Source organism: Physeter macrocephalus, chromosome 7 (assembly GCF_002837175.3).
Source record: "Physeter macrocephalus isolate SW-GA chromosome 7, ASM283717v5, whole genome shotgun sequence".
Classification (NCBI taxonomy): domain Eukaryota; kingdom Metazoa; phylum Chordata; class Mammalia; order Artiodactyla; family Physeteridae; genus Physeter; species Physeter macrocephalus.
Genome location: NC_041220.1, coordinates 22,949,055 through 22,974,641, shown reverse-complemented (window position 1 = coordinate 22,974,641; position 25,587 = coordinate 22,949,055). Strand labels below are relative to the sequence as shown.

Sequence of the window (25,587 nt, the reverse complement as noted above, 5' to 3'; positions counted from 1 at the left end):
ATGCAGCTCAATAACAGAAAAACAACCCAATCCAAAAATGGGCAGAAGACCTAAATAGACATTTCTCCAAAGAAGATATACAGATTGCCAACAAACACATGAAAGAATGCTCAACATCATCAATCATTAGAGAAATGCAAATCAAAACTACAATGAGAGGGGCTTCCCTGGTGGCGCAGTGGTTGAGAGTCCGCCTGCCGATGCAGGGGACACGGGTTCGTGCCCTGGTCCAGGAGGATTCCCACATGCCACGGAGAGGCTGGGCCCGTGAGCCATGGCCGCTGAGCCTGTGCATCTGGAGCCTGTGCTCCGCAACGGGAGAGGCCACAACAGTGAGAGGCCCGTGTAACGAAAAAAATAAAAACAACAACAACAACAACTTAAAAAAAACTACAATGAGATATCATCTCACACGGGTCAGAATGGCCATCATCAAAAAATCTAGAAACAATAAATGCTGGAGAGGGTGTGGAGAAAAGGGAACCCAAATTAATTAGATTTGGAGAAAATGTTTCAAAGAATAGGCTCTAGAGTCAAATTCTCTGGGTTCAGATCCCGGATCTACTGCTTATTGGATCTGTTCTTCAAGGTACTTAATCTTTTTATGGCTGAGTTTTATAATCTATGGAGGAAGATAATGACTAAATCTACCTCATAGAGTTGTGTGGAAGATGTGAGAAAATACACATAAAGCATTTTGTATAATATCTGTATGATGACCCCATAAATGTGAGATCTATTACAATTATTATTTATACTAACATCATTACAGTGCTCACATGGAATATTTTTCCTTGGTATTTTAAAAACAAAATTACTTAATATTCAATTTGAGCTGGCTGTAAAGCTCCGTTTTTTTAATGAAAACCCTTCTTTGGTTTGCAGCTTCTTAGGAATTCTCTTCTGTGCAGAAAAACTCCCAAGAGCCATTGAAAAATAGAAAAGAATCACTTGGATTTATTATTTTGATTTTACACGAATCCACACTATCTTCTTCTTGTTTAGTAGACTGAAAATTTGTGGTAGAGACGAGTTAACGCACTAGCAGTCCAACACTATTAAAGTTTCCAGTAGCTTACCTAGAGGGGTGGGATAGGGAGGGTGGGAGAGAGACGCAAGAGGGAAGAGATATGGGAACATATGTATATGTATAACTGATTCACTTTGTTGTAAAGCAGAAACTAACACACCATTGTAAAGCAATTATGCTCCAATAAAGATGTTAAAAAAAAATGTTCTGGAATCAGTTTTCCCCTTTACATAGAAAATGATAAACCTGAATAAGAATTTTAAATATTCAGATCACCAGGAAAGATGGCCTGGAAAAACAGAAGCAGAATATTTTATTTTTTTTTAAATTACATAGGTAGCAATTACTTGGTAGAAAAAAGAACTTCAAGAAATACAGAAACGTAAAAAGTGAACATGCTCCCCCCTTTTTTTTACCCCCATCCTCAGGTCAGAGGTAAACCACTGTTGGCAGAGAATTTAACCATCTTATTCTCTGCCACCACTGTTGGCAGAGAATACTCGAGGTAAAATAAGAAACTAGCTGTCTATTTCTAAACCAGTTTAAATAGCCAAAACGTACATTTTTACCTTTTTACTACTGTGCCAGCTTCAGAAGCTTCAGAATGTTCGCTAGTTTTGAGATCTTTCTTTTGTTTGTTTTTTTATAAATTTATTTATTTATTTATTTGTGGCTGCGTTGGGTCTCCGTTGCTGCACGCGGGCTTTCTCTAGTTGCGGCGAGCGGGGGCTGCTCTTGGTTGCGGTGCATGGGCTTCTCATGGCGGTGGCTTCTCTTGCTGTGGAGCACGGGCTTCAGTAGTTGTGGCTCACGGGCTTAGTTGCTCCGCGGCATGTGGGATCTTCCTGGACCACGGCTCGAACCCGTGTCCCCTGCATTGGCAGGTGGATTCTTAACCGCTGCGCCACCAGGGAAGCCCTCCCCGCTTTTTAAAGGAAAGAAGAAGATTGTCCTCAGATTAGGTAATGGGACTTCCTAACATCTGCTCTGGTCCTGAGATAAAGGCATTTATGCAGCGAGGAGAAAGGAATCTTGAGGCTTTGTTGGTGTGGTTCCTGGAGTCCTCTGGCACCAGGGATTTGCTGGAGTACTGTGGGGTATTACAAAACGTTTAGTATGCAGAATACTTTGATTTACACATCTCTACTTTTTATACTAATCCCAGATTCTGGATGTTCATGTTAATGTATTTTTTTCCTGAATTGTTGTCATCTCAAACAAGATTTGTGGATGTAAAGACAATTTAGCAGGACTTCTCGAAATCTTAGAATGGTTACAAGAAAGAGATATTTCAATGCAGATTGGCTTTGGGCTGTGAGATATTAGGGCATCATGTGGTTTTTAGCCTGATTATGAGATAGAGATAAGTGAATTCATTCAGGTTTTTTTGGTTTTTTTTTACATTATTGATGCTTCCTCCTGACATGCCAATTAGATTTCAAGATATTATTTGCTGCTCCATGACTTCATCCTCCTCTGCCCAAGTCATCTTCTGATGTTGATTTGCTCCACTAATGAATCCAGCTAAGTGGGCTCCTTGTAGTTGATCATTGACCAGGTAACCTAAGAGAAGCTGCCCATCTGATGAGCCACTGAGAAGGCTGATGTTTTCCAGGTGACAGGTCCATGCAGGAGTTCTTTTGTTTGGTTTTTAGAAAGTGCTTGGTCACATTTTAGAGAAATTGGAGCTGGAACTCATGTATCCCAACCTCCCACACAAGGCAAAAGTCCCTTCTGTATCACTTTTGTTGGAACCAGGCTCAACAAATACATTCATCTGTATTCTAAGGAACAGTTCTGATCGAGGCAAAGATTTTTGCGATGTATAAGAAAGGGAGAGGGAATGAGGTGGATAATTTCGAATACCTACCATCTGCTCAAACGCTGGACACGTAGCCTTCACAACTATCTGTGAAGTAGATTTTGTAATCCTTTGTTGTTGTACTTATGAAGAAACTAAGGCAGAGAGAGATGAAATAACTTGCCCCAGGTGACCTCATTGGTAAGAGCTGGAGCTGAGATTTCAAGCCAAGTTGAACTGGAAGTGTGTACCCTTTGACCAACATCTCCCCATTTCCCCATCCTCCAGCCCCTGGCAGCCACTGCTCTACTCTCTTTTTATGAGTTAGGCTTTTTTAGATTCCACGTATTAGTGGGGACATACAGTATTTGTCCTTGTCTGACATTTCACATAGCATAATGTCCTCAAGATCAAGGATGGATTATTATTGTTATCATTATTACTATTATATTTTATTACTGCTGATACTATTATTATCCGTTGATAACAATGACCAGCAGGGTTTATTTTTAGAGAACAAAACTAAATTTCACTAATTGCTCTTCAAATATTTTACTGTTATCGTGAGCCTTTATAACAACCAGAACCTACGGACTCATAGATCCTCTATTAAAGGAAAAGAAACTTTGAAGATAGTGCACTGGATTACATGGAAGCATTACAGAGCTCCATTCAGTTTGCTTGTCACATCTTGGAAGAAGTTGAATTTTCTCATTGCGTATAGCCCCAGCAGATGATTTGGGTTTGTTATTGATGTTCTTCTTTACTTAGTTTTCAAGAATTTAAGAGATAATATGTAGTATAATGTTATATGTCAGTAATATCTCAATTTTTTAAAAAGAGATAATATATATTGTCATATAACTAGTTCTTAAGACAATGTTTTAATACTAAGAGTCACAATTTAATTTGGTTAGAGACCGGAATTTAAAGTAAAATTATCATTCATTTAAAATTTCCCTCTTGATTCTATACCAGACAAAAGAAAGGGAACACAGTGGGGGAGGGAACAGAGATTACGCCTCAGGAGCTGGAAAGCCCCAAACCTTCTAGAGTCCAAAATATGAAGGAAAAGCCAAAGCTGTCTAGTCTCCTAAGAACACTTTTGTGTGTTCAGATATTAAAGAGAATTTTAAAATGAAAATAGGTGAATAGATTGCAGCTGTATCAGTCTAGGTAAACAATTATAAAAAATTTTCATTTCTTTGTAACTTAGATTTTCTCATTTAATTTAATACTGGAAATTTAAGTACAAGAGCTTTGATAAAACAGATGAAAATGGTCTGTGTATATGGAAAGAAAGAAATCTAATTAAAATTGATTTTTAAATTTTCTCCATGTTTTCGAGTTATTTGATTCAGATGCTGGTACCAGAAAAATCAAACCATTTTTGCAACTTCTTAACATACTAAAAAATCTGCCAGGATGTTGAAAGAAATTTTAAGAAAATACAAGTCAAGAACATTGTGTATGATATGATCCCATTTTTGTTAAAAAAAAAAACCACCACACAGGTGGGAAAATCCTTAATATATAAATGGAAAAAAGTCTTAAATGGTAAATGCCAAATTGGGTAAGAGTACTGGAAGTTTCTACATCTTTGTAGTGTTTGTTTGTTTGTTCATTTTACAATGAATACATATTACTTTTTTCACTTGAAGAAGCATTTATTCCATCCTTCCCTTCAACAGAGAGGGATCTTTCTTGCGTTTTTTTTTTTTAAAGTTATATATATATATATATATATATAAAATTTATTTATTTTTGCTACGTTGGGTCTTTGTTGCTGCGCGCAGGCTTTCTCCAGTTGCGGTGAGCGGGGGCTACTCTTCATTGCGGTGCGCGGGCTTCTCATTGCGGTGGCTTCTCTTGTTGCAGAGCACGGGCTCTAGGTGCGTGGGCTTCAGTAGTTGTGGCACAAGGGCTCAGTAGTTGTGGCTCACGGGCTCTAGAGCGCAGGCCTCAGTAGTTGTGGCGCACGGGCTTAGTTGCTCTGCGGCACGTGGGATCTTCCCGGCCAGGGCTCAGACCCGTGTCCCCTGCATTGGCAGGCGGATTCTTAACCACTGCGCCACCACAGAAGGCCTTACTTGTTTTTTTTTTTAAAAGTAGATTTAGAGCAGTGTTGTCAGTTTCTTTGACTATTCCAGTGTCTCATAACTATTTCCCTGATGCTGCTGTTTTAAGCCAAGTTTCTCAGTAGAAAGCTCACCATCATGTACATGAAAGTGCATGCTTAATAATAATAGCTGTTATTTATTTGAGCAATCATTATGTCCCAGATCATCTTCTAAGCACTTAATAGGTATTAACCCATGTAATTTATTTTTAATAACCCTATTAGTAGCTGCAGTTTACAAATGGAGAAATAAAGCATAGCGTTTAAGAAACTTTCCTAACTTGCAGACTGTATGCACATACGCTTCATATAAAGAATCCTCCCTGCACTTGAGAAATACTCTTAACATCCTTATGTTCCCTCTCAATTTTCTCTTCTCAAAGCAAGATTATCCCAGTTCTACTCTTTCATTTAGGAAATATCACTTGAAGATATGCTGTGTTTATATGTTAGGGAGGAATACATAATGCCTAATTTGTTCCCGTAAAGGGCTTACAGTCTATTTAGAGAAATAGGACCCGTAAGCTGATCATGGAAAAAGACGTGGCACATCCTGTACTAGTCCGTGACTAGGCTTCAGTGACTGTGGTTGCAGAGGTCAAGGTAGACTCTGTGGGAAGTCGGGCTCCATATGGAGGATGGGTAGGCTCTGGAGAGGCCAGTGATGAGCACACCTTCCTCCACAACACAGCTCCCAATCCAGTTTCAGCAAGAAAGATTAGAAAGTTATTCCTCCAAAGCTACTTCTCAGCTATGACCAGATATTAATGATTGAGTTGCTACAAACTAGTGCCATCTTCTCAGAGTCGATTTCTTTCTGAAATAGAAAAAGACCAGAGGTTGGAGAATATTCATTCTTTTCCCAAAGTCATTTTTGTTTTGAATTTAAAAAAAGGAAAATGTGACCCGTAACTTTTTTTTCCTGAGTGTGTCCTCAGGGATTTTAAAAGTTTGGTTACATATGTTGTAAGGGAAGAGGCAGGGAAAACATAGTATAGGAGCTGAGATACATAGATGTGTGCTTGGGGCCAGTGAATAAACTAATGTGAGCAGAGGATTCTAGAGCGGGAGTCGGCAAACTTTTTCTGCCTGGGGTGAGATAGTAAATATTTTAGGCTTCTTGGGCCACGTTCGGCCTCTGTTGCAACTATTCAACTCTGCTGTTGTCACATGAAAGCAGCCACAGAGGATACGGAAAGGAATGTTCATGGCTGTGTTCCAGTAAAACTGTATTTACAAAAACAGGCAGCCGGCCATGGTTTGCCAGCCTCCTCTGGAGGAAAAAGTTAGAAAGAAAGGTGGTGCCTTTAACACCAGACTAAGAAGCTTTTATTTCCTTTGAAATAAAAGGATTTCAAAGCCTTATCATTTTTTATTGGCCTGGAGACCCCAGTTCATGTGATAACATGCCCCCTTTTTGTTATCAGATTCCATCCAAGCTACCAAAAAAATGTACCAAGGAAGCTAAGCTGTTTCCTCAGGCAGGGGCTGGAAAACAATGCAGTAAGTTTTGCTCTCCAATACCTAAGAATTTGCATTTGGGAATCTTATGTTCGTTGAGCTAAGGGAAAGAGCAGTTTGTTCTTAGGCTTATGATACTAATAAGGGTAGGTTCTGCTCTGAGGGAGGGCGGGACAAACTACTGGACATGACCTGGGGGAAATATGTGCAAGCCCACATGACTGGTTAACTGATTCGTGAGACCCATGCCTTGTAGATTTCATCATAAGCCTGAGAAACATTGGCAGACTGGTCTGTCAGGGGATAATTCTGCCCAAACCTACACAGTAACATTTTGAATGCTTCTGAGAACTCAAAAGTCAATAGGGTCACCACGTTTAGCAAATAAAAATCCAGGGCACCCAGTTATAATGGTTCAGATAAGCAACGAAAAATATTTTAGTAAAATTATATCCAGTTCAATATTTGGGACATACTTATGCTAAAAAATTATTTGTTGTTTATCTGAAATTCAAACTTAACTGAGCATATTCTGTTTTATCTGGCAATCCCCAAACTGAAGACAGATGATTAAATAGTTTTTTGCCCTGTCTGTTGCATCATTATGTCAGTTGATAAGTCATCTTTCACCAAGGTTCTTTTTTTTCATGGCAGGAGTCTAATGACAGTCGAATCCCCTTAATTCCGACCTCACTGACATAGAATTTTGATTATTGATGCAAGGGCTGTGCTAAAGTGCACCTTTTTCTCTTCATGAATTTACTAGGCCTGTTTATCATTGATAGTACAAACAAAACTGAAAGAGAACGATTTATCTCCTTGGGAGACTACAAATAGTATAATTACAGTGTAATCAGAGGCTATCGTTATTTAGACTGTGCTTTCCATGTAATAATTACAGATCATTCTGTCATTCATTAGAGCAAGACAGCACTTTTCCAGGCAGACTCAGGTGCAGCCACCTCGGTCCCCATGGCCCCCTTTGGGTCCCACCTGTCCCCAGTACCTGTCTCCTGGTTTTGTGTTTGTCTTGTTCATCATGCTTTCTAGATCCTCACACGACGCTCACTACTTGAAGGCACCCTGTAAATGTCTGTTAGTTGAATTAATGAATGAGTGTTATCTGCACATGTTAAAATAATCAAACTGTCTTTGGTGCTAAACATCTTACTTTTTAATTGTAAAAACTAATTCGAGCTGGTCTTTCCCCTCATTCCAGATTTCAGTTCATGAAGGGAATTTTTGGATAAAGTAAAGTTAGTTTCATTGCATAATGGCCCTTGCGAGGCTGACACTGAAAACATGTATTGCAATTCCAAAAGTGTTTTACGAGGAGAGAAAAAGGTTCTTGTAAAATCACCATGAGCACCCTTGAGAGCTTTCTTCTGTTCTAGGACGATGGGTCTCAGGCTGCTAATGATATTAGCAAGGTTTAGCAGGCCATCTTCCTTACTTGTCCCTATTTCCCATGATCACACACACACACACACAAGTAAATCCCCATATATCTTCCAAAGAGATGGATGGGGATACTTTTGATTGGATATCAGTTATGGTTGTCACCGATAAATAATGCCTTAATGGCTTAAGACAGATAGGCAGACATCTACACGTTCTAAACCACATTTGTATTATGAGAGACCACTATATACAAGCCATCTGAAAGACCCTTGAGAACTCCCAGTGAATTCTGGACCACTCTTGAGGGAAATTAAACATGAGTGGTTTATGTGTGGAAAGGGTAACACCAGAATTTCTATTGCCCGGCATTGGTTGGCACCTAGCCTTGGAAACATACTTAGATGAGGCTTGTTCTTTTCCACCTGTGGCTTCTTTCTTCTGTAGTTCCTCCAGTAGAGAAATTGGATTAATAGGAACCAGGAGATTAGGAATTAAATCTCCCTCTCAGTTTCTAATCCTACCCATATCTTGGGAGTATTTTTCCTAGCAATCTCGGAGAATTCGGGAGGATGTACTGAATACAGGCCAGCATTGGAACAGAGCTGGGCGTGGTGTGATCCTTTCTTTTAAGAGAGTTGAGTCACTGTCTGACTCTTCTCTTTTGTTCTCCCTTCTCTCACAGCACCCTGGAGGGATATTATGTGGATGATGCCCTGCAGGGCCAGGGAGTTTACACTTACGAGGATGGAGGAGTTCTCCAGGGCACATACGTAGACGGAGAACTGAATGGACCCGCCCAGGAGTACGACACAGATGGAAGACTGATCTTCAAGGGACAATATAAAGATAACATTCGGCATGGAGTGTGCTGGATATATTACCCAGTAAGCCTCACGACTGTTCATTTTGCTGGAAAGTAACAAGTTTTAAGACAATGCTTCAGAGTCTTCCCAATGAATAACAAAATGTATTCTCTTATCTCAGAAAATGTGAGGCTGTGAAACTTGAGAGTCAGTAGCTGAAGCCAACAGCCTAGGGGGATATCCGCTCCCTGTTTCACTATTGACTTAGATTGTTGTGCTCCAGTCTACTATGAATTCCTCCTCAGGGTGGCTTTGGAAAGGAATGATTAGTCATGATGAAAACAAACTGGGACAAACTGGTTTGATTGTACCACTAATAAAGACAAAAATATATTGCTTTTTAAAAATATTCCTTTGGGATATAGAAAGAGATGGTGGAATGTCTCATTGTTGCAATTAATGTTATTCTTTCTCATACGTAAGAACTAATCCAGCAATTTGCCATCTTTTTGGACTTACTACACTATTGTTACTTGATTTTACAATCCTACTCCCTGCTTTCTGGTTTATCTTGCTTAAATCAAGGTGATTAAAATTAACTTGCCTTTGAGTATTTGATAACACTTTATGATCTTTTCTGGAGCTGACTAGAGCAAAAAAATGTGGCAAAACCCATGGCTGGGAATTAATGCTATGATTTTTGTTTGCATTTCAAATACCCCATCTGTTTGTAGTGAATTTCCAGAAAATGTTTCAGAAAATAAACCTGAGGAAATATTTTATCTAATATTTTATTTTGTCCAGAGCTTAAGTCAAAATATGGTTTTTTCCTTACTCTTAACCGTATCCTCTTAAGATTTAAAAGTATTAGTAAAAACACGTATAACAAGAAAAGTAGTCCCAGCTAAATCTATTTACACGTTATTGTTCCTAAAAAATAAGTTATACTCTAGGCATAAGAAAAAATATTGTAAAACATTTTAAAAAATAATTACTAAAGCATTTACACATTCTCTTGGTAGGATCTGCAATAGCTCACAAGTCCTTTCAGTTACAGGGGGAGAAGAGATGGAGGTACTTACCAGTTAGGAAGCCTGAAACTTTTGTTGCTGCATCAGTAGGCAGGATAAGTTTCCTGCTGCCCGATGCTGGGGAGCTGCCGATATGACAGTGAACCTTGAAGCCTGAGAAAGTGGAATTCCTCACGAGGGTGGGTCTAGGAAAGAGGTAATGGATTACCAGATTCTCCCACGACCTGTCATTTTACTTGTGAGTACGATCAATTTAAGTCCCTAGAGGAGATCAACGATGAACTAAGGTGAATGGATCCGATTGGCTCAATGTAGTTGCATTTTGAAACCTAAAATGCACAGCTGCATTTTAGCCTTCAGCCTTAATCACTGTCTTTTAAAGCACCAAGAGAAGACTCTGCCTCAGGAAGGAAGAAGCACTCGGGAGTTACAAGCTTTAAAAATCAACCTGGTTGATAACACTTTGTGTATAGTATCTGTTGGCATTTGGAGTCGGGGCTGGGGGAGGCTGGTAATCACACCCCACTCCTGCTCTCTGGATTGGGAATCAATTAAGAAATAGACATAGGTGTCAGGGATCAGGATGTTGGTTTCATTATGGCGGAGTTGGACTGGAGATGTGGCGTGGGCTTCTACTCTTGCCCCTCTGAACTAAACGGATGGGCCAGCTGCCCACAGAGCAGCTAGAAAGCTGCAGGTTTCCCTTGGGGAGTAGGGCTGCCTGGGGGAGCTTCCCCAAGGAGAGGAGAGGACTGAGAGGGGAGCAGGTGCAGCCTGTGGGCACTGCCAGTTCCCAGGACAGATGAGCGAAAATGCAGAACACATGAGAGCAGCAGCTTTAGGCTGTTAACCCCTACCCAGTAGAGTTGGGTGTCAGTGGGTGTCAGATCCTGCCTTGTCACTAATCAAGTGAACGATTTCTCCTCCCATGAGGGGGAGCCACTGAGCAGAGGAGAAAAAGGAGCAGTTTCTTCCCCAGCGCCCCTGACACAGCCAACAAGGAAGTGTTTGTGACGGGAAGTCAAAGCAGGAACAAGGGGAGGCCAAACTAATGATCCCCTCCCTACAGGATGTGTAAGCTCACTCTAAGGACAGTTTATTGATTTCAAAATCTGACCTTGAAACAGGGATGGAAAGTTTTTAATTAAAAACTCATAACTCCTTTTGGGAAAAAAAAGAAGAATCTCTGCTTTATCATTCTAGACAAATAAAATCATTTGCCCCCAAAACTGGAAGTTTAAAGCACATAAGGGGGAAGAAAAACGTGAGACCCTAGAAAGACAGAATCCTGAAGAAATAGTCATGTTGATGGCTTATATTAGTTACGGCATACAAGAAGCATAAATACTCTAACACCATTCAGCTCAGTCACTGAAAGCCTGAAGGCAGATCTTGCAAAAAGTATCATCCCCGTTCAGGCTGGGTTATTAAGAATTAACTCGGGGAGGAGAAACAGCAATCATACGTCCCTAATGCACTTTCTGTCCGTGAAAAATGCTTCCAAGTATTTTTCTTTCTGTGGAAGTGCTGTGATTCGTGTTTTAATTGATAACCTTTTTTCTCCAAAGAGCAATTGGACCACGATGAACTGTAGAAATCCTGTACCTGGTGGTATTTCTTCCCGCCGTCTCTCTGGAAACAGCATTTGGAATCACTTAAAAGTCATCCCATGTCACTGACTTTGAGTAGCTGCTTCTAGAACCTTTCAGTTGGGGGAATATCCAAGCTTTTAGAAGATGTCATGGGCTTACTAGTCTTGTGTCAAACCCACGAAGGTCTTAGATGTTCAGTTTTACCGTAAGGACCTTCTGGGTGGGAAAAAAACAAAAAAGGGAAACATCTCTTGCACCCTAGATTAGATTTTTTTAAATTATTTATTGGTTTTAGTATCCCAATTCAGTTTTAAAAATATTTATATCACCTACTGTATCCCTAGCACTGGTACCAGGATACAGAATTCTCTGATAGCCTCTGCCCTAGAGCATTTAATGACCCTTTGGGATGAAGCAAATGACAGTTAAAGAGGAAGCACAGGGCTTCCCTGGTGGCGCGGTGGTTGCGCGTCCGCCTGCCGATGCAGGGGAACCGGGTTCACGCCCCGGTCTGGGAGGATCCCACATGCCGCGGAGCGGCGGGGCCCGTGAGCCATGGCCGCTGAGCCTGCGCGTCCGGGGCCGCGGAGCGGCTGGGCCCGTGGGCCATGGCCGCTGAGCCTGTGCGTCCGGAGCCTGTGCTCCGCAACGGGAGAGGCCACAGCAGAGGGAGGCCCGCATACCACAAAAAAAAAAAAAAAAAAAAAAAAAAAAAGAGGAAGCACAGCTGACTCCTCTCCTAGAAGGAGGGAGAACGGAGAAGTAAATAAAGACGAGTGGGAAGAAAGAAGTGATGGGGAAGGGAGTAGAATTTAGTTGATCTTTTTGCACTTTTCCTTCTAACGTTGATCTTTTTGCACTTTTCCTTCTAACTCCAAAAACAGTGATGGTATAGAATTCTCAGAAGGGCAGTGTCCAGAACTCCTTTTGTTTATCCCTTAGAAAGTGCAGATAACTCTCATTACTCATGTATCCTGAACTAATTCTTAAGTACCTTTGAACTAAAGATTTTCTTAATAGACCAGAAATCCAGAATTCAATATTTGAGAAGTGAAATCACAGGAATAGTAAGACTGTCCTGCTACAGAACCTCATCACATCTGATATTGCCCCAAAGTAACCCTTAGTTACGTTTCCTTTCGATGATTGTAACTTACATCACAAATACAACATGTTTGTTTCTTAGATAACAAACCAAGTTAGAGTATCAGTAGCTTGTCCAAGGATTATAAAGTACAACTCCGTCTTTGACTCTCTAAATCAGGCTATATGCCCCCTGTGCATATAACTTACAGGGGACTGGATGGGGAGGGGAGAGGTGCATCATGCTTTTCATGCTTATGTGGAAAGCTCTGTTCTGAAACTGTTATGATCCATATTAGTGCTGTTAACAAAGGCAGTGCACAAGAGAAATGTCTTGAACTCATGTCATATAGATAAATACTATATATAATATTTTCTGGTTTTGGGTTTCTCCCATCAGGATGGAGGCAGCCTTGTAGGAGAAGTAAATGAAGATGGGGAGATGACTGGAGAGAAGATAGCATATGTGTACCCTGATGAGAGGACTGCCCTGTATGGAAAATTCATTGATGGAGAGATGATAGAAGGGAAACTGGCTACTCTTCTGTCCACTGAAGAAGGAAGGCCTCACTTTGAACTGATGCCTGGAAGTAAGTTGAATCTGCTTCAGAAGGGTTGCTCTAATTCCAAAACGGGTTGTTGTGGCTTAAGAGAAGTTAATTTCTTTGTCTAGTCTGGTGTATTAGCTTGGCTGCATAGCAGATACCTCAGCATCTCAGTGGTTTACAACAGCAAACGCGGGTCTGCTAAGCAACTGTACTCAACTGGTCCAGGTGGGGCGTGGCCAGGCCAGGCTGGACCTGAGGCTTCTAGTCAGCTCTGAGTCTGTTCTATGTCTTAATTCTGGGCCCAATCTAAAGGGACAGTGGTGGCCTGGGTCAGTTTTCTCAGGTGGTCACAGGAAGCCAGAGCATGAGCTGACACCTATGATGCCTCTTAAAGCCTCAGGTTGGAACTGACACAAAGTCCCGCTCACCCACTCTTCATTGGTCAAAGCAAGTCACATGGCCAAGGCGGATATCAGTGAGACAGGGTAATACACACCGTGCGCTTTAGCGGCAGATGCTAAAAAGTCATCTGACAAGGGCATAGCTGTATAATTCTAACGCACAGAAGGAGTGAAGAGATGACAGCAGTAATTTAATCAGTTTTAAATATTGTATCTCAGGGAAAAAAACTTACAGTTTAATGATTTAACTGATAAAGAATCAAATTAGGTAGATCTCCAAGTTGGTACAGATTGTAATGCTGATTCAGCCTGAGCTCTGACTGGGAAGGATAAATGCACATTGGCACCCAGGCCCTCTTCAAAGTCTAGCATCTTCTTGGAGGACATATTCCGTACATGAATGTGCCTATTGGAATCAATGATAGAAAAAATCCTGTCTCCTTTTAGAAGTACAGGATGGCACACCAAACCTTTTTTCTGAGTATAAAATTATTTCTTGTAGAAAATCCCGAAAATATACGAAGAAAAAAATCAAGATTTTGTACTTTCAGTGGCACAGTATTAAGAAAGCTAGGGCTTCCCTGGTGGCGCAGTGGTTGAGAGTCCGCCTGCCGATGCAGGGGACACGGGTTCGTGCCCCGGTCCGGGAAGATCCCATATGCGGCAGAGCGGCTGGGCCCGTGAGCCACGGCCGCTGAGCCTGCGCGTCCGGAGCCTGTGCTCCGCAACGGGAGAGGCCACAACAGTGAGAGGCCCGCATATCGCAAAAAAAAAAAAAAAAAAAAAAGAAAGCTAAATCGGTCTGATTCCTTGAAATATGTGTACATGTATTTCCAATCCAAGTTAAGGTATAAGGAGAATAAAGTAGAAAAGATAATACAGGAACTTCCCTGGTGGTCTAGTGGTTAAGACTCCACACTGTCGATGCAGGGGGCCTGCGTTCAATCCCCGGTCCGGGAACGAGATCCCACATGCCGTAACTAAAGATCCCGAGCGCTGCAACTAAAGATCCCGAGTGCCTCAACTAAAGATCCTGCATGCTGCAACTGAGACCTGGCGCAGCCAAATAAATAAATAAATATTTCTTTTAAAAAAGAAAAGAGAATGTATCTAGGCATTGGTAGGCCTAACTAATATTTAGCTGTTTGGATTGGAAGGAGAGTCTCCAAAGGGTGGCAGTCCAAAAATAGGAAGCCTAGCACTTTACATTTAGGTCCAACTTGGGTTGTTATAAATGTCTCTGGTTTTGTTTTTTTTTTAAGTTAAAAATTGAGGCATTTTAAATGCACTATGGGATTCTGGATTGGATCCTGGAACAGAAAAAGGACATTCGTGGAAAAACTGGTGAAATCTGAATAAAGTCTGGAGTTCAGTCAATACTAACGCAGCTATGTTGGTTTCTTAATTTGGACAAATGTACCATGTAACACAAGAAATTAACATTAGGAGAAGCAGTGAGGGCATCGGGAACTCTCTGTACTGTGTTTGCAACTTTTCTGTAAGTTGAGAATCATTCCAAAATGAAGGGTTTTTTAAGTGTAACCGTCATCTTTGAACTTCAGACTCTAATATCTGCACTCTTCACATCCATTCCGAAAGGAGACAGTGTTACAATGTTTAGAGGAGACTCCAGCTAGGGGAGGATCCCACTTGGTGATGCAGATTTTAAAAGAAGTGGCAGCATTATTTTTAGTGGCAAGAGTCTTGGACTTAAGAGTCGCCTCGTTTGAGTCTCAGTGCCCACATTTACTGTATTACGGTTTGGGGCAGGTTAGTTATCCTTTCAGAACCCATTTTTTCATGACAAAATACGGATAGCGGCACCCACCCTAAAGCCCGCATCAGGAAGGTTACTGTGGTTATTACACTCTTCTTAGTATAAAGTACGAAACACATTTTGGGAAGTGAGAGTGATCGTTCTCAGAGGAATGATGATTTTTCTTAGAACTCCTGGTTGCAAATAACAAACACCCTCTTCAAACCAACTTAAGGCCAAGAAAAGGAGGCGGGGGGTGGATTTATTGGCGAGATTCCTGCAGGCCTCAGTTCTTTTAAGGATAGGGTGAACAGTTTGGGTCTCAGACGGGTCAGGAACCATAGCTGCTCTGGGTGACTGGGAGGCACCGGGCACAGTCTTTACTCTGTTCTGCGCCTTTTGTTTCTCTCTCCTTCCTCTTCCAGTTAACAGTGATTGAACCACCCACTGGCTGACAGATGAGGGCTTTCGGGTCATGGGGCCTCTGGTCCAGTGGTTGACGGAGGGGAGGAGGGAAACAGAAATCGAGTATCTCACCTAAAATCCTCCTACAACTGCCTTCTCCTCCTTTTTCTCTGTGCTTGTGGATCCACAAACTGCTTCTCTGTCTCTACTTAACTTCTTGCTGAGTCTCTCCTTGTGCCTCTGCCTGGAATTTCTTTTCTCCTCTCTTTGCCTCTTTCCATAGGAATTCCATTCCCTGGCTAATGTCTATTCCATCTTTTTTTTTAAACGCGATTATCAGCATCACCTGGGTGTTTCTTAGAAATGCAGGCTGGCAGGCCCGCTTTGGCACTATTAAATCAGATTCCCATTTTTTTTAATTTGATTTAAAAAAAATTTTTTATCGGAGTATAGTTGATCTACAATACTGTGTTAGTTTCTGGTGTACAGCAAAGTGAATCAGTTATACGTATACATATATCTACTCTTCTTTAGATTCTTTTCCCATATAGGCCATTACAAGAGGACTGAGTAGAGTTCCCTGTGCTCTACAGTAGGTCCTTATTAGTTTTGTTTTTTCTGTGGGATCTTAGTTCCCCGACCAGGGATTGAACCTGGGCCCTAGCAGTGAAAGCGAGGAGTCCCAACCACATAGTCCCTGCCTATTCCATCTTTACAGCTTGGCTCACCTCTCAGAAGTAACATTTGTCAAGTGAATGGATGAATTCTAGTCACAGGTCATAGTACCAACGATAGGGGAGAGGAGGAAAAGGAAAGGGTGCCTTCCGTTTGCCTGGAGCACAGGCCTGTCTAAGGGAGTAGAGGGAGGGACAGTATGTGTTGAAGAAGATGCATCAGCTCCTTGAGGGCAGGAAGAGATGTGACTCCCACTTGTATCTGCACAGCCCCTAACACAGTGCTTTGCGTGTGGTTGGCACGTAGTACATTTGTGAGGAAAGTATTAGTCTAAGGAAGGGAGGTGGGAATTCACAGGAGAATTTCTGCACGATAGAAGGTGTATTCCACAGAACTGTTTGGTTTGAAAGTGGTTTTTTCTTCATTTTTTGAACTAACTTCCTTTAATGGGTTGTGTGCTGGTCCAGATGCATTCCTCAGCCTTTCCCTGCCCTGCTTTACCGCATGGGGTTTCTGCCCCTTGCAGGCTGCATTTCCCAGGCTCTTGTGCCTCTGGCTTCTGTCTGGGTTTGGCCACAGGCTGGGGACACGGAGAGGGACAGGAAGGAGCAGGGAGAAGCCCTCTCTGTGTCCAGCAGAGTCCCCAGCAGTGGCCTGTCTCCTGAGTCCACCTCCCAGCAGGACGGTCCCCCACCGGTCCAGCTTCCCTGGACTCCCCGAGGTCTAGAGCTCCAGGAATGCCTCTGCCTCTGTCCCTGTAGCTCAGGGTTTTGGCCACCTGCTCTTGCCAGTTTCTGGGCTCTTCACTGCCCTGTTTGGCTTCCCAGCTCTTCCATCCTCTGTGTAACCAATTCCCTGTATTAAATTCTCTCTCTCTGAAATACTCAAATGGTCTGTTTCCTGGTTAGACACTGACTGATCTGGATTGTCTTCTGACTTTTAGTTTGAGACATTAATTTGGGTTTTATTTTATTTATTTATTTTAGTTTTGGCTGCGTTGGGTCTTCGTTGCTGCGCATGGGCTTTCTCTAGTTGCAGTGAGCGGGGGCTACTCATCGTTGCGGTGTGCGGGCTTCTCATCGCGGTGGCTTCTCTTGTTGCGGAGCAGGGGCTCCAGGAGCGTGGGCTTCAGTAGTTGTGGCATGCAGGCTCAGTAGTTGTGGCTCGTGGGCCCTAGAGGGCAGGCTCAGTAGTTGTGGCGCATGGGCTTAGTTGCTTCGCGGCATGTGGGATCTTCCCGGACCAGGGCTCGAACCCGTGTCCCCTGCACTGGCAGGTGGATCCTTAACCACTGTGCCACTAGGGAAGCCCGTTAATTTGGGTTTTGATTGTATAAAAAAAAGGAAACAGAAAGAGGACCTGGTAGCCATTGGTAACCACTTAGGAATTGCTTAATGGAATAATTTGTGTTGCCTTAGTACCTAAAATAATTGACTTTGCTGGAGTAAGCCCTCCAGTTCCAAAACTTGTTTCTTTACTTATTAGCCTTTGGAACACCGTACGTCTTCCTTGTGCTCTGGGAGAATGCTATGAAGCTAATTCTTTGCAGAGAACGAACGTTAATTCTAGGACGGTTGTGTACCTTTGTTTCTGGAATAAATTACTAATTGGCTTCTGAACCACTTTAATAGAAATAAGATGACTTTGTTAATGCTTTATCAAAAGCAGTCTGTTCTCCTTAATTCTGCTGAGGCTGAATTTATTTTTAGTGGAGACAATTGCCAAGGGTGGGTGGTTGGATTCTATAGACTGTGTCTAGTATGAAGAAAACCACAAGAAAAAATTTAAAACTATTATCCAATCTGATCTGACCAGAGAGATCTCAAATTTTCATGACAAAGCTTTTTCTTGATTAAAAATTGTAATTACACAAGCAGCTTTTAAACCGTATGAATAAAGAAAATTCCAAAGCAAAAATGGGATTTTAAGAGCTACTTCTGATGGCTGTTTATTAAGACCTGAGAACGAAACTCCAGAACAAACCTAAAAACTATCCGTTTATATCTTGCACAGCAATCTGTAATTACTGGTGTAAACCTGCCTATAGGAAGCCTGTTATCTAGCCAGTCAGCGACTATTTCATTCTATCACATTTTTTTTTTTACACAATATTCCCTCGGCATTAAACTTTTTAAAATTTTTTTTTATTTTATTTTTTTATTTTTAGCATGTTGGGTCTTTGTCGCTGTGCGTGAGCTTTCTCTAGTTGCGGCGAGCGGGGGCTACTCTTCGTTGCGGTGCTCAGCCTTCTCATTGCAGTGGCTTCTCTTGTTGCAGGGCACAGGCTCTAGGCACACGGGCTTCAGTACTTGCAGCACGCAGTCTCAGCAGTTGTGGTGCATGGGCTTCGTTGCTCCACGGCATGTGGGTTCTTCCCGGACCAGGGATCAAACCCGTGTCCCCTGCATTGGCAGGCGGATTCTTAACCACTGTGCCACCAAGGAAGTCCCTCTATCACATATTTCAATTAGAACTAATATTACCACATGTTACCGTTCCCATCTACTAAGCATCCAATTGCTGTATTCAATAATAACCTAAAAATATCTTTTAGCAACTCAATTCAACATCACAAAGTTCAACAAACAAAACAGCAAATTTTAATCCCCTCATATAAGAATATTTGATGTTATGGCAATATTTGTTATACTTATGATTCTCCAATCATAAATGATCTTAGAGGTATAACATCAGTTGTACCAAATGGTGTGGATGATGCTTAGATGTAGACCACCCAGGTAATTCCAGATATTTGTAGAATGAAAGAGAGAAAGTAAATTATGCTGTATAACATGGTATCCATCTTCATTATTATATTCTTGAATAAAGTGAAAGCATTTCAGGAGTAATATAAAAATTATTTCTTTAGATTAACTTTTTCCTGATTATCTGTATGTATCTTTTCCACTTAGATATTCAGGAAAAGAAATAAAACCCATATGTGTATCTTTTACTAGGTAACAAAATGAGGAGTTGGGGTTTATCTATTCACAATCGTAAATTCTCTTAAATATAATGAATGTTATTTTAATCACCAAGCGATTCATGATGAATATGATGGAGAAAGAAGCTAAGAAATGTACGTTTGCACATTTACTCAGCATAAGTAAACTTTTTTTTTCCCTAACCTGCTCCAGTAAACTTTCTTATCATAAAACCCTATTATCATTAAAAAAAAACTATCCATTTATATTGAAGAATTTCATTCTAGTTGGTCTAACTTGAATAAGATTTTTCATTATTTAACTCCTTCTGGTCCTGTGAATAGAGAGAAGGCTCTTCCCTAACTCTGGGCCTTGTACTGAGATTTTTGTTTGCTTTTTAGGTTCGGTGTACCACTTTGATAAGTCAACTTCATCTTGCATTTCTACCAGTGCTCTTCTTCCAGATCCGTATGAATCAGAGAGGTAATTTTTTCCATGTGGTTTGAACGGCACCGTTGATGTGAGTTTAAATAACCCTCGTGGTAGGAATTATTGCTCCTCGGTGGCCCTCTGCTCAGGCCGAGTTCTTGAGCAGAAAAAAATATTCACATATTCTGAGGAAGAGTGTTTTTATTGTCATATAGAATCTGTCCCTGTAAGGAAGTTTTTCCACCCATAAAGCACAGAACAGCTTGTGTGTCAGTCCCAGAATGAAGCTTCTACAAAGACAGCAGTTGGGCCAGGCAGCCAGCCATGCCCTGCTCAAGTGTCCCCTTTCTTGGGGCTCTGGTGCCACAGTTTGTGCCTTAGCCCCTGCTGGCCCCTAGGGAGTATTTCACACTCTCGAAAGCTCTGGCCGAGGCAGGGACCAAATGCCTCCTTTTCGACTTAGCCCAGCTGAGGGGGTCTGGAATGTGAGATAATTTCTTTATTCACCAAGGGAAGGCAGGAGTGAAACAAAGAAAATACAAGAAGCATAAAAACATTCCGGCTTATGAATTACACGTTTCTGATTCTATAAGCTCCCTCCCAGAGTGTCAAGCCCTGTTCCATTTCATACCCTATCTAAACTCTAAGCTCTTGATTCCTGGTATGGTTTTCTCTGGTCCCCTGCCTGGGGTTCTTATTCCCCAGCGACTGGCCTGTTTGTGGGTAAGAGTGCCATCTGCAGTTGGCTTTCTCTTGGCCTCACTCTGTAAGCGTGGCTTCTATTCAGTTTCTGTTCCGTCCCCATCTGAGAAAAGGCCTCTTCCCTGGTTTAACTGACAGGGCTGACACCACAATGTCACAATGAATGAATGGCCTCCGTCTTGACGTGAGGCTCTGGCCTGTTTGCAGGGAGAAAGGTTTGGTCTCTTGTTAGCCCCCAAAACACAACAGTACCATAACCATATGCATCAGTCATTTTTTGTTACTGTCATTGTGATGATGCCACATAACAATACCCTGAGACTATCAGTGATTTATGAAAGCAAACATTTTCTTTTACGCTCATGCTTCTGTAGATTGGCTGACGTTCAGCCACTTTTGACTGGGCTCAACTCGGCTCAGCTGGACTAGGCTACACTCCAGGTTTCAAGTTGGGTTCCAGTCTGTTTCACATGCCTTCATTCCAAGACTCAGGCTAAGGGAGCAACAGCCCCCCGGAGCATCTTCGTCTTGTGGAGATGAGTGGAAACTCAAGGAAGCTGGCAGAAACTTGCCATGCTTCTTAATATCCAAGACCTAGCTTTGCAGTCACTTCTGCCTAGTCGCAAAGCAGATCACATGGCCAAGACCAAAGTCAGTCGTGCAGGGATGTATCCTCAGCCCAAGCTGAAGGGCAGTCATGCGGCCAAGCAGCAGGATGTATAATTCTGTCCCAGGGAGAGAGTCAAGAGGTAAAAGCAATAATTCAGCCTTCCAGCCCATCAAATAAGCAGAAGATCTACATAACAAAAATCCCAGATGACCAGTTCCACCAGAGTCACTACATCCCAGGGGCCAGAAGAACTGAAATACTGTGGATGGGGCATGTACTTACTTACTAAATCCAGTTACTAAATCCAGTAATCATGAGTGCTGTTTTCTTGTAAACCAGTGGTTGGCAAACTTGTCCTATAAAGGGCCATGTGGTCAGTATTTTAGGCTTTGTGGGTCTCTACGGCAACTACTTAAGTTTACCTTTGTAATGCTAAAGCAGTCATAGATAATAGTGAACAAATAGGTGTGGCTGGGTCCCAATAAAACTTTATTTACAAAAATGGACAGAGCCAGATTTGGTCCTTGAGCTGATCTGCTATAAACTCCTTTGTTGGGAAGTGCTTATTGGATATATTTTATTAACTATTTATCACTCTTTCATGTAAAAGATTCATCTTGGGGCGCCATTAAAAGTCTTTCCCTCCTATTTGGCACTGAGAAACTTAGGTATAGCTTTAATTAGCTTTGGGAAATGTTTGCCTTGTCTAGGAAGACAGTGGAAATTGTCATTAATTAAAACAGACAAATTTTTAAAAACCTTATATCAAGCACTGAGTTACATTGTGAATATATACTAATCATCCCTTTATTAGAGAGCAGTGAGAGAAATAAGTAACAGTTCTCCAGTTTCTAATGCCAAAATATGTGGTTTCACTGTTTCTTACTTCCTCATTGGATTATTATGAACTGACATTTTGGATTCCGTAGCTATAAGAATGTTTTGGTGGTTGATGTATAAGGGATGACATATCAAACTAAAAAAAAATCATTTTTTGCCCCTTTTTTCTGTTTAGGGTTTATGTTGCGGAATCTCTCATTTCCAGTGCTGGAGAAGGACTGTTTTCAAAGGTAGCAGTGGGACCCAATACTGTTATGTCTTTTTATAATGGAGTCCGAATTACACACCAAGAGGTGAGCGGGGTAGAAGTGGAAAATCAGCGTGATTGGTTAAAGGGTTTTGTTTCAAACACCCTTATTAATTTTCTCATTAGTCCTTTTACTTTAATATTCACTAGGAATATAAAGGAACAAAAAGCTAGGGTTGTTTTTTTTTTTTTGCGGTACGCAGGCCTCTCACTGTTGTGGCCTCTCCCGTTGCGGAGCACAGGCTCCGGACGCGCAGGCTCAGCGGCCATGGCTCACGGGCCCAGCCGCTCCGCGGCACGCGGGATCCTTCCGGACCGGGGCACGAACCCGTGTCCCCTGCATCGGCAGGCGGACTCTCAACCACTGCGCCACCAGGGAAGCCTAAAACTAGGGTTTTTTGTAAAATGCTTGGATATTGTCTTATAGCCAGCCTCAGACTGCTTTAGCAAAGACACCATAGATTATGTAGCTTATGAACAACAGAAATTGATTTCTCACAGTTCTGGAGGCTGGGAAGTCCAAGATCAAGGTGCCAACAGATTCAGTGTCTGGTGAGAGCCTGCTTCCTGGTTCATAGATGTCCCTCTTTTTGCAGGAGGGATGAGGGAGCTCTCTGGGGCCTCTTTTATAAGACACTAATCCCATTCATGAGGGCTCTGCTTGCTGTCATGACCTAAACACCTCCCAAAGACCCCACCTCCGGATACCCTGACATTGGGGGTGAGATTTCAACATATGTTTGGAGGGGGGATATTAACATTCAGTCTATAGCAGATATTTTCCTCTTTTAAAAAAAAAATTGTTGTGAAATCAAGTCTATTCATCTTTTTTTTTTTAAATTTTATTTTAATTTATTTATTTGGCCACACTGCACGGCATGTGGGATCTTAGTTCCCCGACCAGGGATTGAACCCGCACCCCCTGCAGTGGAGATGCGGAGTCTTAATCACTGGACCACCAGGGAAGTCCCAATTTTCCTCTTTATTTTGAACCTTAGTATGATTTTTTTTTTTTTTTTTTACATTCCACAGCTATTTTATAGAAAGTGGGCTGGTGCCATCAGGGAGACAATTGTAATTGTATACAAATACAAAGTAATTTGTATACAATTTGTATACAAATACGAAGTAATTGCTTTGTATTGGACTACACCCAGTATCTGAAAAATTGAGATCCAACCGGACTCTGTCAATAATTAATTTATGACCTTGGGTGGGGTGCTTTACAGGAAGGGCCCCTACTTCTGTTTGTGCAAAAGCCGTGCAATAGCCTACATCTTACCTGGAAGGGTTCTATTGCCAAAAAAAATTAAAAGTTAAAGAGTTGAATCACCTCTTGCCTTTAAGACACAATCTTTGATACACTTCTCAGATTTCATATATGTTTTTTTGGTTTTGTTTCTTTACTTCACAACTAGCTTCCTTAAGTGTCTGCTTAAGGGCGAAAGCTTGTTGCTTTGAGCACAGCTAGGGCTCTGTCCATCCTGGTCTCACTTGTGTGAAGTTGGGTGGGACTTAAGCATAATTGTAGCTTACAGACAGGAGAGATGGTATACCTCTGAGTGTCAACAGTTTTTGAATGAAAGTGTGATCCTGTTGGCTCCAAAACGCTGTCCTTGCTGGCATGCACAGATGCTGGGGCATGTTGGTCAGGACGGGTTGGGAGAAGGGATGCCTGCTGCTTGCACAGCGGATAGTGAGTCCTGCTGGGGGTGAGAAAGCGCACTGGTTGTCCGTGACTCTGCTGGTCACACCGATTGCCCACCTGCAGCAAAGGTGTAGGACTTTTCTGGCGCTCAGTTTTGCATTCCTTAGGTTTCTGGTTCTGTTTGATGTTCTTACTTTCATTTTTCTTTGGCTTCATCCTTCTCTCTGTCGAGGTTCAAGGGATTTGAGGGCTGATTAAAGAAAAAGACCACAAGAGACAGCAGCACACAACAAGCTTTATAGATATTGGGTGGTGATTGGGCGGGGCTGCATGAGGGGGGGGGGGTGTCCTCCCAGCATGAGGCCGTTCAGAGGCTTATGGCACAGGGGCCAAGGTCCAGAGGGGAGCAGGGCAAGGGAACTCCTGGGAAAGAGAGGGACCGGAGAGGGGGTTGACATGTCTAGGTGATGTGTAGCCTGGGAGGGGTCTCTGGGCCAAAGAACTCCAAAGGACAGCTACAGTCTGGCGTCTTTATGGTCCTGGGTTTATCTGTCTGCTCCTAGCAGATGTGGGGTGAGGTTTTGTGGATGAAGCAAACTCTGAATGGCTAAAACTCTGCTCTGTTTGGGCTATTTAAAATAACAGTGGGGTATGTAAAAATTTAAGGTTGATGGTGATGGGCTTTTAAGGTAACAGGTCTCAGCCAGCAGTGAAGAAATAAACAACCTAGGGGCCCATACACAGAGGCCGTCTTTGACTCCTTGACATAACACTCAACTGCTTTTAATTCAAGACAGCTGGTTAAAAATGTAAGGCCCGACACTATCAAACTCTTAGAGGAAAACATAGGCAGAACACCTTATGACATCAATCACAGCAAGATCCTTTTTGACCCACCTCCTAGAAAAATGGAAATAAAAACAAAAATAAACAAATGGGACCTAATGAAACTTAAAAGCTTTTGCACAGCAAAGGAAACCATAAACAAGATGAAAAGACAGCCCTAAGAATGGGAGAAAATATTTGCAAATGAAGCAACTGACAAAGGATTAATCTCCAAAGTTTACAAGCAGCTCATGCAACTCAATATCAAAAAAACAAACAACCTGGGGCTTCCCTGGTGGTGTAGTGGTTGAGAGTCCGCCTGCCAATGCTGGGGACGCGGGTTCGTGCCCCGATCCGGGAAGATCCCACATGCTGCAGAGCGGCTGGGCCCGTGAGCCATGGCTGCTGAGCCTGAGGGTCTGGAGCCTGTGCTCCGCAACGGGAGAGGCCCACGTACCGCAAAAAAAAAAAAAAAAAAAAAAGAATCTGCCTGCCAATGCAGGGGATACGGGTTTGAGCCCTGGTCCGGGAGGATCCCACATGCCGCAGAGCAACTAAGCCCATGCGCCACAACTACTGAAGCCTCTGTGCCTAGAGCCCATGTGGTGCAACAAGAGAAGCCACTGCAATGAAAAGCCCGCTCACCGCAATGAGGAGTAGCCCCAATCACGCCGCAACTAGAGAAAGCCCGCGTGCAGCAACGAAGACCCAACACAGCCAAAAATAAATAAATGAATAAATAAATAAATAAATTTATTAAAAACAACCCAATCCAAAAATGGGCAGAAGACCTAAATAGACATTTCTCCAAAGAAGATATACAGATTGCCAACAAACAGATGAAAAGATGCAACATCACTAATCATTAGAGAAATGCAAATCAAAACTACAATGAGGTATCACTTCACACTGGTCAGAATGGCCATCATCAAAAAGTCTACAAACAATAAATGCTAGAGAGGGTGTGGAGAAAAAAGGGAACCCTCTTGCACCCTTAGTGCGAATGTAAATTGATACAGCCACTATGGAGAAAAGTATAGAGGTAGAGAAAAATACCGTATGCTAGCACATATATATGGAATCCAAAAAAAAAAGGTTCTGAAGAACCTAGGGGCAGGACAGGAGTAAAGATGCAGACGTAGAGAATGGACTTGAGGACATGGGGAGGGGGAAGGGTAAGCTGGGACGAAGTGAGAGAGTGCCATGGACATATATACACTACCAAATGTAAAATAGATAGCTCGTGGGAAGCAGAC

General features: G+C 42.2%; 1 protein-coding gene and 1 long non-coding RNA gene across 8 annotated transcripts in view; one reads left to right on the top strand and one right to left on the bottom strand.

Moving 5' to 3' along the window:
- The window catches only part of SETD7 (SET domain containing 7, histone lysine methyltransferase), a 52,659-nt gene that overhangs the window by 15,894 nt on the left and 11,178 nt on the right, over positions 1-25,587 (top strand). For 6 of the 7 annotated variants that reach the window (XM_028491700.2, XM_007119732.4, XM_028491702.1 and 3 more), the window contains 4 exons: positions 8,495-8,696; positions 12,722-12,911; positions 19,432-19,513; positions 21,787-21,904. In XM_028491700.2, the coding sequence (XP_028347501.1) occupies positions 8,495-8,696; positions 12,722-12,911; positions 19,432-19,513; positions 21,787-21,904 (592 nt within the window). The remainder of the gene's footprint in view (positions 1-8,494; positions 8,697-12,721; positions 12,912-19,431; positions 19,514-21,786; positions 21,905-25,587) is intronic. The other variant, XM_055085891.1, reaches the window with a different exon arrangement.
- On the bottom strand, positions 4,414-11,816 carry LOC114486558 (uncharacterized). The gene is made up of 3 exons (XR_003680493.2): positions 9,698-11,816; positions 7,418-7,504; positions 4,414-5,767 (listed from the first exon to the last, which is right to left on the bottom strand). It is a non-coding gene; the product is annotated as an uncharacterized lncRNA (long non-coding RNA).